This window comes from Lissotriton vulgaris, unplaced genomic scaffold, assembly GCF_964263255.1.
Source record: "Lissotriton vulgaris unplaced genomic scaffold, aLisVul1.2 SCAFFOLD_901, whole genome shotgun sequence".
NCBI classification, from domain to species: Eukaryota; Metazoa; Chordata; class Amphibia; order Caudata; family Salamandridae; genus Lissotriton; species Lissotriton vulgaris.
In genome coordinates, this window is record NW_028241589.1 from 498,963 (window position 1) to 512,470 (window position 13,508).

The 13,508-nt window shown below is 43.6% G+C and overlaps 1 protein-coding gene across 2 annotated transcripts in view; it reads left to right on the forward strand.

Annotated features, from left to right (window-relative positions):
- Positions 1-13,508, forward strand: part of LOC147670609 (grancalcin-like) — a 185,499-nt gene that overhangs the window by 78,495 nt on the left and 93,496 nt on the right. For both annotated transcript variants that reach the window (XR_015303646.1, XM_086948133.1), the window contains exon 4: positions 2,935-2,978. Coding sequence is in view for 1 of the 2 variants with exons in the window: in XM_086948133.1 (XP_086804259.1) it covers positions 2,935-2,978 (44 nt within the window). In the remaining variant the exon portion in view is untranslated. The remainder of the gene's footprint in view (positions 1-2,934; positions 2,979-13,508) is intronic.

Consider the following 13,508-nt stretch of genomic DNA (forward strand, 5'->3'; position numbering starts at 1 on the left):
GAGAACACTTGGGACAAATACAACTCCTCCTACTTCTCCTCGACCTAAAGTCACACCCTCTTCTCCTATTCCTCACACTGCCAAACATTCCTGCACCTTCTACACCAAGACCATCTACACCTCTGTCTGATGTAGACAGTGATCCACATGCCTCGAACTGCAAATGCTACTTACCAGTATGCATCTGTTCTTGGCATGTAGGGCTGCTGACATTCATATTGCCCGCCATCCTCCCCGGCGCCTGTAGCAGCTGCAGTGTTCTCATATCTTTTCATGGCATGGTCATCATTCACTGAGTTTCACTCCATCTTGGCCACAATGGCTAAAAACAATCTGGGGATGGAGTCGATGCCCATGCGCACTGTAGTCCAGGGGAGGAGCCACCTATCTTGTGATACTTCGAAGACTCTTCCAGGACAACAATGTGCAATCATCCGGACCCAACACTAGGCGGCGATCTATGCACAGATATGAATGTCAGCAGCCCTACATGCCAAGAACAGATGCATACTGGTAAGTAGCATTTGCATTACCCAACCTAGGGGTAAAAGAAAAAGTAGGGTAGTGCTGAAAAGGACTTTCTTTTTTTTTTTTTTGTTTCTTTTTTTTGTTTAACACCTTGGCTGCTAGGTGTTTTCCCCTCCTGTGCTGGAAATGGCTCTTCCCCATTGTTCATGACGAGCTCAGCTCGTCATCAGCACAGCTCAACTGTGCATCATGACGAGCTGAGCTCGTCATCAGCATCGAAAGGGTTAAGGTCGATAGACCAATCAAGATATGATCTGCACTGGCCAAGAAGCAGCCTACGGAGAGATTGAGGGCTCATTCCACCAGGGCTGATGCTGCTACCGCTGCATTGTTATTCAGAGTGCATGTCCTTGACATATGTCAGGTTGTGACGTGCGCTTCTGTACACGTTCATGAAGCACTGCTACATTGACTGACCGGTTCATAGGCAAGGGCATTTTGTTTGTTTAGTCCTTGAGGACTTTTGGTTCTGACCCATTCCACAGACCTGCCAACTTGAAAGGTGCTGCTCTGGTCTGTATTCTGAAAATGAGGAATCTGTGGTTTGAAATGCCCATCAGAAGGACAATTTACTTACCATTAGTAATGCTCTTTCTAGTGGATACTCCATCTAACCGCACACAGATTCTTCACTGCCCCACCGCCTTCTCCCCATTCTTTAGAATTGTCAATTTGTATATCAAAAAAGGTCCCAAATTAGATCTGTAGGCTGGTTTCTCTCCTTGTTGGGCTCTGCGTCCAAGCTAAGTTGAGAAAGAAACCAGCATCCATGAGTTATGGTGACGTTTATATGCGTGTCCATCTTCCCATCCGATGTGGAGCAAAGTCAGCATGGAAACGCATGGCACTACCAATCGGGGTGCGGGAGCAATGCTGTTAATATCGTACGGATCCAGTCTGGCGCCTCGGGTTATTTTAAAGGTGAGCAACTTCTTCCTTTAAAACATCTGTGCTGTCTTCCACAGGAAACATAGCCTTCCTATGCCCTTATAAAAGGTTGCGGGCTGCTCTGGGTGCTAGATGTGGCCGCTAATTTAAATTTATTTTTGTTGTTGCTGAGATTCAGTTGCTCTCTGAATTTTTGGACGTGAATAATTGAGGGTAAACTGTCTTTTCCCTGAAACATCTTGTGTAAGTAAAGTGGTCCATGTTATTTGCAATTGCAGGGTTTTTTGTATTTTTTCTTTAAAGTATTATGAATGATCTCTCACCATAACACACACGTTGACAAGGTTATCGGAATTTTCTTTCATTAAATAATTTGTGTATGAGGGTAGGTCCATGGCAGATTCCTTGTCCTTTTATGTAATTGTGAAAAAAGCTCTGAGTATATTCCATCTCAATACATTAAATGTGAGGTCTATGTTCAATAATTGGCTTGTCCTGTTTGGATTGAAGAGCTGCCGCCCTCCAAGAAATGTAATGTTCTGGAATCTTGATGGCAGTAACTGGGGCACAAAATCAAGAATTGCTACAAAAGTTTTCCTCTAAATTGTTGCATAGCTCTGTATACATGATTAGCCTGAATACTAGTAAATGGAACTGTGGTAATGATTCAGTGCAGAGTTATTTGGTCCAGAGCAGGGGCGTAGCATGTGCTACCTCTTTATTTTGTGTAGAACCCAGATTTACTATGGTATGCATCTGCATCTTTTTTTCGCATAAAAATTCCTTCTGCTTATAGTTTTAAAAGCATTCTGAATTTGCTTGATTAACACTAAAATGTTCTGTGAAACAGCTATATTCATTCAATGTGTCCTAAATGAAAATAATCAATGAAAAGATAAGCCTTTTAGTTCTGCAATTTGTACATTGTAACATAGCCAACATAACATTAAGTATACATTTGATGCATGATTCCATTTTATTTTTTAAACAAGACTTGGAATTGAGAACAAAACCGATGTGAGTGAGTTTTCTGCAGTAGATTGACACTTAGTATGAGGACTATTGTAAGAATGGCAACCATTTTGAACAAGTACTTGCAAAGCCAGTTGGTCTTGCTTTGCCAATGCTGAGCAGATATAATTGGCTTTGCCAGTGCCTGACTGGCTAGATTAAAACTATAGAAAAATAATTTCTGTAAGTTAGCTGCTGCATCTCATGATGTAGTGTGCATTGTGTTTTTGCATTACTCAATGTATTGGCCATTTTGTAACTGTAGAAAACATAGTCACTGATTTCGAGATTGATAGACCGTTTACTCCATCACAAGTTTATCAGCTGACCAAGGGGGTAATTTTAGAACAAGATGCCTCTTTTTCTGGAAGTGCCTAATGAACTTTTGCATGGTCTAAACATTCATCCGCATATTTGCTTTCCAACTTCCTCTTTAAATGATGTAAAAGGCTTTAAACATTGCACCTTAGCTCATGTTTAAAAATGCCTGTTTTGTTTGTTTTTCAGCTTTCAGCTTGGAGACGTGCAGAATTATGGTAGCCATGTTGGATGTATCCTTAAATAATATTGTTGCTTGTAAGATCTTCACCCAAAAATTGCCCAGTGTCTGTTTTAGTCTCTGATACTTTTTGTCTTCATCCTGCCAGTTAACTTTTCACTATTGTGGTATGGCTGTGAAATTAACTTTTGCTAAGCTATTTCGGATTTAAAAACCACTACATATCTCATTAAGCTTTTTTTTAGAAACGGTCAGAGTACCATTGTCTCCACTTCAGATCTGAAGTTTATAACTTACAAGAAAGATGTGTGAAACATAGTATTTGCAAAACCAACTCCTTGGATACTTGATCAAAATAGGATGCATTTTTCATTCATGCTTTACAAGATTGCAGGATTTGTGGTCCTCGGTCTACTGCACATTTGCTTTGTGTACAACTTAAAGTTTTGTGTAATGTCTTGTCCAATTGGAATGCATAGATAGCAAGATGATTGAGCTATTAACATCCTTCTATTTCTGGTCTGTTCTTTCCCAATCTGTACCCTCAAGCTATAGTGGCTTCAATATGTGTACGTCTTTTGGTGTATTAAGAAAACTAGTAGTGCAGAGTTGTATACCTATTTTTCTATATGTGTGGGATAGCATTCCTGGTCAGAGAGGAGACTAGAGCTCCATTGCACTTCAGAAAGCAAAACTTGGTGGAAACCTAAGAGTATTTATGCATGTTTGCTTCTGCATATAGACACAGCCCACAACACATTTCCACATCCTCTTTTGCCTTTAAAAAAAATAAAGTTAGTCATGGTACACAATTTCTATACACCGCTCTTAGTCATGAAGCATAGCTGCCATTTTTTGTTACTTGACTTCTCATAGGTGTCTGAAGAGATGGTATCCTAACACAAATCTAACATGGCACCAGAAAATACATTCCTGGACTTAATACAAGCATCAAAATAGTACATCCAATCGAGTTAACATCCTTGCACTACTTAATAAAAGCTGCAGCCTCTCGAATGCATGGGCTTCTTATGTGCGCTTAATAGTACAACTGTTCCCTTGCTGCTGTTTCATAGGATTGTTGCTGTTTCCTGTTCTCTCAGGAAGGATCTGTGTGGCTCCCAGAAGCCTTTTGTGTGATCCTTGGGATGTATAGTGTTGCTATACTTGCCAATCACTACATTGCAGTATGCCAAGTCATAGATGTAAGCTGCGTGTAAGTACGTGTTGGAGCTCACCCGCCTCTTAGCTAGAAGTGCCATGGAGAATCTGTATACCTTTTTAGGAATTACTTCGGTGACACCCAACAGGGCAGCACAGGGGATGATTGTGTGACCTTCCCTCGACATGGCGTGCACAGGGAGTGGAATATTCCTCCCCAATACTGTGAAAGCAAAGGTCATGACAATACAGTGTGAAAGGTTACACTGGTTCTTTACACTTTTTACACATGATATTTACCTGAGAACTTGCCTATGCATTACGGGGTGTAATGCGTAATGCAAGCAATTTAATACATTTATCAACTTGTATCTGATAAAGTGCAGCCCATATCAATCTCCTAAACTCTCCTGGCTGTATACTCTTGAAAGCATCTACCTCTGTGCACACGAAAGCGAGTTTTGCCTGTATGACCCCTCTCTGACCATTTTAGTGAGGATATTAGGCTCTTGGGGTGGTGGTAGGAGAGAGGGGGATGGAATTGAGAGATGGACAATACTGCATGTGTTATTCTTCAGTATGCCAGGCAGCCAATCTATTGCTACCACAGTTGGCTTTATTTACTTGTAGATCCATAGAAGTACTATTTGCGGAAAAAAGTTTCCCAGGACCTAGGTACCCACAGTCCTCACGATGGCTACAGTCGTTTTTCAGAGCAAGGGTAGAAGAAGAGGGTTGCATATTACACTCAAAAGAGGTAAATAAGGTATATCCATAACAACCTGTTTTGCAGTTTCTCAGTCGGTCCACATTCTGATTAAAATCACGTCAGTGAACATTTGGCATCCTGCATATGACAGCATGGTGTGGGGCCTGGCCATTGTCCACTCTATCCAGACCTGCATTAGCGAATACGGATCATCGAACCAATATTTACATAATGCACTGATGCAATTAATTAGAGATACAAATCCAGCACCATCAAACCCCAACGAGTAATGGGTTGAGACAGAACCTCCCATTCGTCATAAAGGTGCTTGCCTCCCCATACCAAATATAGGAAGAACGAACTTCGTACCCTCTCTGATAATACGAACTATGTTGATTGCTGAGTTTTGTACGTACAGTACAATGTACAGCACAATATAATCACAGTATAATGAGATCAGCAAAGTTCTGCCCCTGGTATAAAATCTGCGTTGTGAGTTCAACTCGCGGAGCCAGCAAGCCAGAGGTTCAATACACGTCAATTGTCTCTGTTGATCTTTGTCATACTTTTCCAGGGCCCCTACCAACAGAGATGTCGTCCATTGACATATGGTTTAATTTAACCCATGGTTGGTGTATCTTAGATTTATACCTCTTGCATGAATGGCGCTCCAGTCTATCAAATGCTTTTTCAGCATTGAGTAGAATGACTGCAGCTGGTAGTTAAGCAACAACTTTGTGTAGAATGGCTATCTGTGTATGCAAGTTAATAATTGTTGACTGCTGTAGTATAAACCCAAGAAGATCTATCTTGGTGAGAAGGCTCCACTAAGTTAACGTCTCCTTCCCATAAAATAGGTGGCTCTGAATTCACAACACTAGAGTATAACTTCATCAAAAAGTTCTGGTGAGTTAATGTTGGGTCATGGATATCAGTCTCCAACATTCAGCGGGTGCTGGCATGCTGCCACAGTGTCAGTGGTGCTTGTGAGAGTGACGCACCCACTTGCGCGTCAGGTAAGTCTCTACCTGCTTCGATCAGATTATTATTTTTTTCCAGCCTAATGAATTTCATACAAGCAATAGCAGGGCTGCTGTGCTCTTTCATAAATATTGGAAGCAGGAATCGCCAAAGATAGGGATTTTTTGGATTTTTCTCCCTTTATAACTTTGCACCCATTTAACAAATATCCGCAAAGCTTTGCACCTGATTAATTGTTGGAGGACAACGTTCCCCCGCGTTTGGTCCATGGGGTGCAAAGAAAAAAGGAGAGGCCCAAAATGCGCTTAAAATGAAATGCATTTTATGTCGATTTTGCTGATTTGCCCAAATTGCCACCACAAGCTTGCACAGCATGTCCTGCATGAGGTCTGTAATCTCTGCCTGCCAGGGGATCATAAGGACAAGGACTGCAAGGCCTGTGCCGTATTTGTGTCCGACGCACAAGGCCCAATGAAAGCAGGCAGGGGAACATCCTGCAGCAATGAACAGCAGCCAGAAACGGGCATCTCTAAAGGACTTTGGCCTCTCAAGTGACGAAAATGAACAGGGCATGGCTGCAGTCAGCCTATGGAGGCTCGGACGTCAAAATTCTCATGGGGGACGCAGAGTAAAGACAGACCGCAAAGAAGACTGCCAATGACGTAAAAAAAAAGACAAGAAACTGTAACAAAAAACCCTTCGAGACCAATGGCCTAGAAAAGAAGGCACAGAAGGCAGCACTGGCGTCGAAGACTATGATTGAGGGTCAGCCGCGACCAAAAGAATCCCACTGATCCCACACCAGGGATACTGACAAGGGAAAAGAGTCTAAACCACTGAAGACCAGCTCCGGTCGCAAGACCTCTAAGGATAACCCAAACCTTCAGAGGCAGAAACCACCAGGCCAAGAAAGGGGACATCCCAGACAAAAGACATCAAAGGCCCTCCAGGTGGAAAAGAAAAGATGGTTAGAGGCAAAATTGGTGGCACTCCTTCATTGGAAAAAGGAGTTTGAGACCCTAAAGGAATGCAGAATGTCTACAAGGCTTTTATGGCTTTAGATGCCAGAGAATGCCCTTGAGGCACTGGCAACCCCCATAACCTCTTGAAGAGGAAGTAAGAACTCGACATCTCAGAAGAGGAGGAGGAGCAACGGGGAATTTCGAGGAAGAATGGAATGACCTCGAACAGATTCCAGAGGAGGAGGTTTGTACATACCCCTCAAAAGCTATGCCATCAGTGACATTGCCTTCTATAATAGCCTGGTCAAAAGAGCTGTTGACACTTTCGGGGTCCCCTTAGAGTAGGAGAAAGGAGACTCATTATTTCTCCTAGAGACATTGATGCCATCGACAATGGGTAGCAAATTTCTCCCTGTGCAACCAAGCTTACTGGGCCTTGGGAAAGAGACCTTATAGGAGACTTCTTCAGCAAAATGAGTCACCCCAAGAGTCTAGAAGTACAGACCCTCCACAAAGGATAGATATATATATATATATATATATATATATATATATATATATATATATATATATATATATATATATATATATTTATATTATCAACACAAAAGCACCCCATTTGGAAGAGCCAGCTTGCAGGTAGGTAAACTTTCGTGTTTATTGGCAGGATAACAGCGCAGTGCAAGAAAACAATGTCCAGAATCATTTAAGCCTGACGCGTTTCATGCTATGCAGCATTTCCTCAGAGGCTTCATTAAACACTGCGTGGAGCACCGGCCTCATTAAATCCTTATCACCTGCCCCAGTGGGCGTGGGCTCACCCAGAGCCTGCTGGTAATAGTAGTGCCAAAGTATCACTACAGTTAGCTGCTCCTTCACAATGTCAGTTTTCAAAAAGTAAAATGCCCCAGTGGGTCCGTAAATTGTCATGCAAACACAGCGCTGAATATTTCAAACCTGCCACACTTCCTTCCTGCCCTTCACGCTGCTTGACAATGACTGCAGCCAGGTCCACCTCTCAGTAGCAGGGCTCCTCCACGACCGGGATCGGCCGTTTTTTATGATCAACACAAAAGCACCCCATTTGGAAGAGCCAGCTTGCAGGTAGGTAAACTTTCGTGTTTATTGGCAGGATAACAGCGCAGTGCAAGAAAACAATGTCCAGAATCATTTAAGCCTGACGCGTTTCATGCTATGCAGCATTTCCTCAGAGGCTTCATTAAACACTGCGTGGAGCACCGGCCTCATTAAATCCTTATCACCTGCCCCAGTGGGCGTGGGCTCACCCAGAGCCTGCTGGTAATAGTAGTGCCAAAGTATCACTACAGTTAGCTGCTCCTTCACAATGTCAGTTTTCAAAAAGTAAAATGCCCCAGTGGGTCCGTAAATTGTCATGCAAACACAGCGCTGAATATTTCAAACCTGCCACACTTCCTTCCTGCCCTTCACGCTGCTTGACAATGACTGCAGCCAGGTCCACCTCTCAGTAGCAGGGCTCCTCCACGACCGGGATCGGCCGTTTTTTATTATCAACACAAAAGCACCCCATTTGGAAGAGCCAGCTTGCAGGTAGGTAAACTTTCGTGTTTATTGGCCCCAGTGGGCGTAGCCTCTGAGGAAATGCTGCATAGCATGAAACGCGTCAGGCTTAAATGATTCTGGACATTGTTTTCTTGCACTGCGCTGTTATCCTGCCAATAAACACGAAAGTTTACCTACCTGCAAGCTGGCTCTTCCAAATGGGGTGCTTTTGTGTTGATAATAAAAAACGGCCGATCCCGGTCGTGGAGGAGCCCTGCTACTGAGAGGTGGACCTGGCTGCAGTCATTGTCAAGCAGCGTGAAGGGCAGGAAGGAAGTGTGGCAGGTTTGAAATATTCAGCGCTGTGTTTGCATGACAATTTACGGACCCACTGGGGCATTTTACTTTTTGAAAACTGACATTGTGAAGGAGCAGCTAACTGTAGTGATACTTTGGCACTACTATTACCAGCAGGCTCTGGGTGAGCCCACGCCCACTGGGGCAGGTGATAAGGATTTAATGAGGCCGGTGCTCCACGCAGTGTTTAATGAAGCCTCTGAGGAAATGCTGCATAGCATGAAACGCGTCAGGCTTAAATGATTCTGGACATTGTTTTCTTGCACTGCGCTGTTATCCTGCCAATAAACACGAAAGTTTACCTACCTGCAAGCTGGCTCTTCCAAATGGGGTGCTTTTGTGTTGATAATAAAAAACGGCCGATCCCGGTCGTGGAGGAGCCCTGCTACTGAGAGGTGGACCTGGCTGCAGTCATTGTCAAGCAGCGTGAAGGGCAGGAAGGAAGTGTGGCAGGTTTGAAATATTCAGCGCTGTGTTTGCATGACAATTTACGGACCCACTGGGGCATTTTACTTTTTGAAAACTGACATTGTGAAGGAGCAGCTAACTGTAGTGATACTTTGGCACTACTATTACCAGCAGGCTCTGGGTGAGCCCACGCCCACTGGGGCAGGTGATAAGGATTTAATGAGGCCGGTGCTCCACGCAGTGTTTAATGAAGCCTCTGAGGAAATGCTGCATAGCATGAAACGCGTCAGGCTTAAATGATTCTGGACATTGTTTTCTTGCACTGCGCTGTTATCCTGCCAATAAACACGAAAGTTTACCTACCTGCAAGCTGGCTCTTCCAAATGGGGTGCTTTTGTGTTGATAATATATATATATATATATATATATATATATATATATATATATATATATATATATATATATACACACACACACACGGGAACTCAGTGGCAGTCTCAATCCGTGTCACCACAGAAAGGAGAAGGAGCAACGCTCATTCTTCCACAGGCCCACCTCCCAAAAAGTAAGAGACTAGATATGGTGGAGAGGAAGATTAAAAAAGAGACTGCAAAAGAATGGTGTATCACCAATTCAGATGCTTTCCTCTATAGCTATGGTCACCAACAATGTTACGAAATAATGAATAAAATCCCTGACGAGGACAAGAAGACAGCAAAATCTATCATGGAAGCGGGTTGAAGAAAATTGCAAATACCGGTCTAAAGTCGGCCCTAGATGCAGCAGACGCAGCCAACAGACAGATGTGCACAGGTACCACCCTCAGGTGGCACGCCTGTCTCAGGATTTCAGGCTTTAAGCAAGAGGTAGAAACAACCTTAATTAACCGGCCTTTCACAGGAAACTTTGTTTGGCCACCAGGTGAATGAGTCCATAGAACAAATCAAAAAGGCCAACAATACAGCAAAGGCAATGGGGGTCTACAATACAGAGGCGCCCTCAGTAGCGGAGGAGGCAACCCCAGAAAACCTACCTGGAGAGAGGACAACAGCAGAAAACACAAGGCAATGACAACTGCTGAGCCAGCCGTCCCCATACCAATCCAGGCAAGGGCAGCCCTTTCGTGGCAAAGTAAGAGCTAGAGGACAATCCGCCAGAGGGGAAGGAGCAGGCTCGAAGTGACTCGGACGCAGAAATGGACCCTCACACAACACCAGTGAGAGGCAGAATGCCCCATTACTCACAGCAATGGGAATATATCACAACAGACAATTGGATTTTAAATGTGGTGCGCCACAGCTCTTGTATAGAACTAACAAGTAGGCCACCACCATACCTGCCAAAGAAGAAAAGGTTTTAAAAAAACAGAACTCTTAAACTTAAGGGAACAGCTAAAGGAACTCTTACAAAAACAAAGCAATACCAGAGGGGATGATGGACGGAGAGTTTGAACAAATAAAAACCTCCTAACCCCCCAGTCAACTGATCTGGGTCTAATCCATCACCATTCTTTAGCTCAATCCACCACCTCCGACATGGCCATATGCAAATCAGTCTGACCCTGTCCCTCATGGGAACAGTCCAGCTCTCTTACAAAAACATGCAATTGAGAAGGTACCAACAAGGGAGCACAACATAGGAAATTGGTCACCATATTTATGGTACCAAAGCAAGATCTCACAAACTAAGACCAGTTTTGAATCTCCGATTCATAAACAAATTCATTTGCTCCCAGAATTTCAAGATGACAACCCTGCTAGAAGTAATCGTACTCCTTCAGAAAGGGGACTACGTGGCAACCATAAACTTATGGGACACATACCCATGAATCATGGACACAAGAAATACCTCAGACATGCACCACCAGTTCAGTGTTTTATCCTTTGGAATCAAATTTGCACCACGATCTTTTACAAAATGCCTAGCTGCAGTGGCAGCATTCCTAAGAAAGAAGGGAATCTACGTCTAGTGCTAAAACCCTTCCCCGCCCACATTGCAGGGAGGACAGTATTGATTGAGACGGATAATCCAACAACGTTTTACCTGAACAAACGGGGAGGAACAAAATCATTCATCTAAGCAAATTAGGTTAGGAGATATGGCAGTTGGCTATACCAAAGGCAGAACAATAGCTCACACGAATAGGAAATAAAGGAGAGAAGCCTAGAAAATATAGTCTGACTCTGGGTGACACCAAAAATAGACCGGAAATGCCGATACTCCTTCAGGATTCAATACCGCCGATCTACCTATCTGGTTATGCCTGGTCCCTAAATTGGTCTGGGACATTTGCCTAGGACTTTCCCCCATATCCTCTACTACACAAGATACTGGAAAAGGCCAGGTAACCAGGATCAAATGTAATCCTTCTAGCCCCTCAATAGGAGTGACAGACCTGGTACTCTAGCCTATTCAAACTGTCCAAGGGACAGAGTATCAAATTCAAGGTAGAAAAAGACCCCCAAAGAGATCAAGTATTTCACCCGAAACCACCCGCTCTCAACCTGGCACCTGAGTGCAAAGAATTTGGGCACCTAAATTTACCTCAGTGGAGATACTAAAGGAGGCAAGAAAACCAGCCACAAGACACTGCTACACAGCTAATTGAAAGGTATCTCATTTGGTGTAAAGATAACAATATCCTAGATTAAATATCTGCCCAAAGAACAGTGATAATGGATCTTACCCACTTGCTAGTCCTTGTAATTGACTATTAAAGCCTCAAGGTGCACCTGGTGGCAATTGTAGCATACACCAGGGGACCATCATGAAAAAACATTTACACATCACCAGTCATCAAAAGATTCCTAGAACATTCCAAAAGAATTGCACCTCCAAGGAAGGCTCCAGTACCTACGTGGAGTATAAACACTGTACTGACACCACTTATTTCAGAGACTTTCGAACAAATACACAAAGCAGGACTAGGCGTGTCACAATAAAAACGGCCTTCCTAATAGCAATAACTTCCCTCCGAAGAGTAAGTGAAACAAGAATGCACTATTAAGGAACCATACATACAAAACCACAAAGGCAAAACGGTTCTAGAAACTAATCCCCAGTTGCTACCGAAGGTGGTAAGCAAATTTCCCACAAATAAAAGCATCCAGTTAGCAGTTTTCTTTAAAAACCCACAAAAATAAGTCTATATACCCTGATTGTAAGAAGAGTTACTATATTGTCTACAGGAGACAAAACAATTCCGTAAGTGGAGTCAACTGTTATTCTCTTATGCAAAATCCCGCAAGGGTTCACCCATCAAAAAAGGAACAATAGCACGCTTGATTGTAGAGGCATTTCAAACCTGGTACTCCTCAACGGGAACCACATTCAGTTCATGCCCGAGAGAGCATTCAACAATTAAGAAGGTGCAACACTAGTCTTTATAGCAAATGTGCCAGTTGACACTATATGTGCAGCCGCTACATGGGCTTTCCCTTTTACCAAGCATTATTGTGTGGATATACAAATGACAAAAGAAGCACAGGTAGGACAGAAAGTAATCAACACCTGTTCTTCCACATCTCACCCCTACCATCCCAAGTAGTGGGACGCGCTGCATAATGTAATGCACATCGTGTGAATACAGAAAATGATTTGTGCTGCAAAATGAACTGCTTACTTACTAGTAGGAGTAGTTTTGCAGCTTGAAGTTTTCTGGATTCTCATACGACCCACCGCCTCCCCAGAATGTGGGAAGTAAACAGCGGGAAGATCGCGTAAAATAAGGAAAAAATCAGGAAAAGTAAATAAATACCCTTAAATACAACAAGAAAGGGGAGGGGTATGAATCCAAAGATGGCTACCACGCACAGGAACTTCCTTGCCTCTGTCTGATGTCACACAAGGGATGGACCTAGCACCAAATGGTGATAGATGATTAGGGCTCCCGGTTTTCCGTTTTTACGGATTTATACATATAAATACAGACGGAAATCTATATTTCCTTTTTCTGTATTTATAAACGGCAAAATACTAGCAAATTTTACCACGCTGTTGCCTGGTATTTTGCTACCGACGGGGCACTTGGAATGACTTGGGATGCCTGCTGTAGTAGAGGCTTCTCACACTTCAGTCTGGCAAGAAGGGGTGAAATAAACAACAAAGCCTCGTTAACATGTGAATGGTCTTTTTAAAGACCTGTGAAGTACTTGGGTGAGGCTTGTCAGCGTCATTATCTCGCGCAGCAGGAAACTCCTGTCAGGGCACCTCCAGGCCCTCACTACGCGGCGGATTCCTTTCAGAAAGAACACTGGGGTTTAGATTATGGCCCCCTCCTTTGCTGGCTCATGCTGCGGGACCCCTGCGAGAGTAAATAGCTGCCTCTGGGAGCTGACTGTGTGGCGGCTCACTGGTGTTTAGTGTATTGCCCCCTTCTTTGCTGCGGGGGAGGAGGGGGCATACAATGAGGTAGCGGTGACCATTTGCTGGAGCCGAGTAGAGATTGTCACCAGGCACGGAGAGAGGTGAGCTAGGCGGCCGT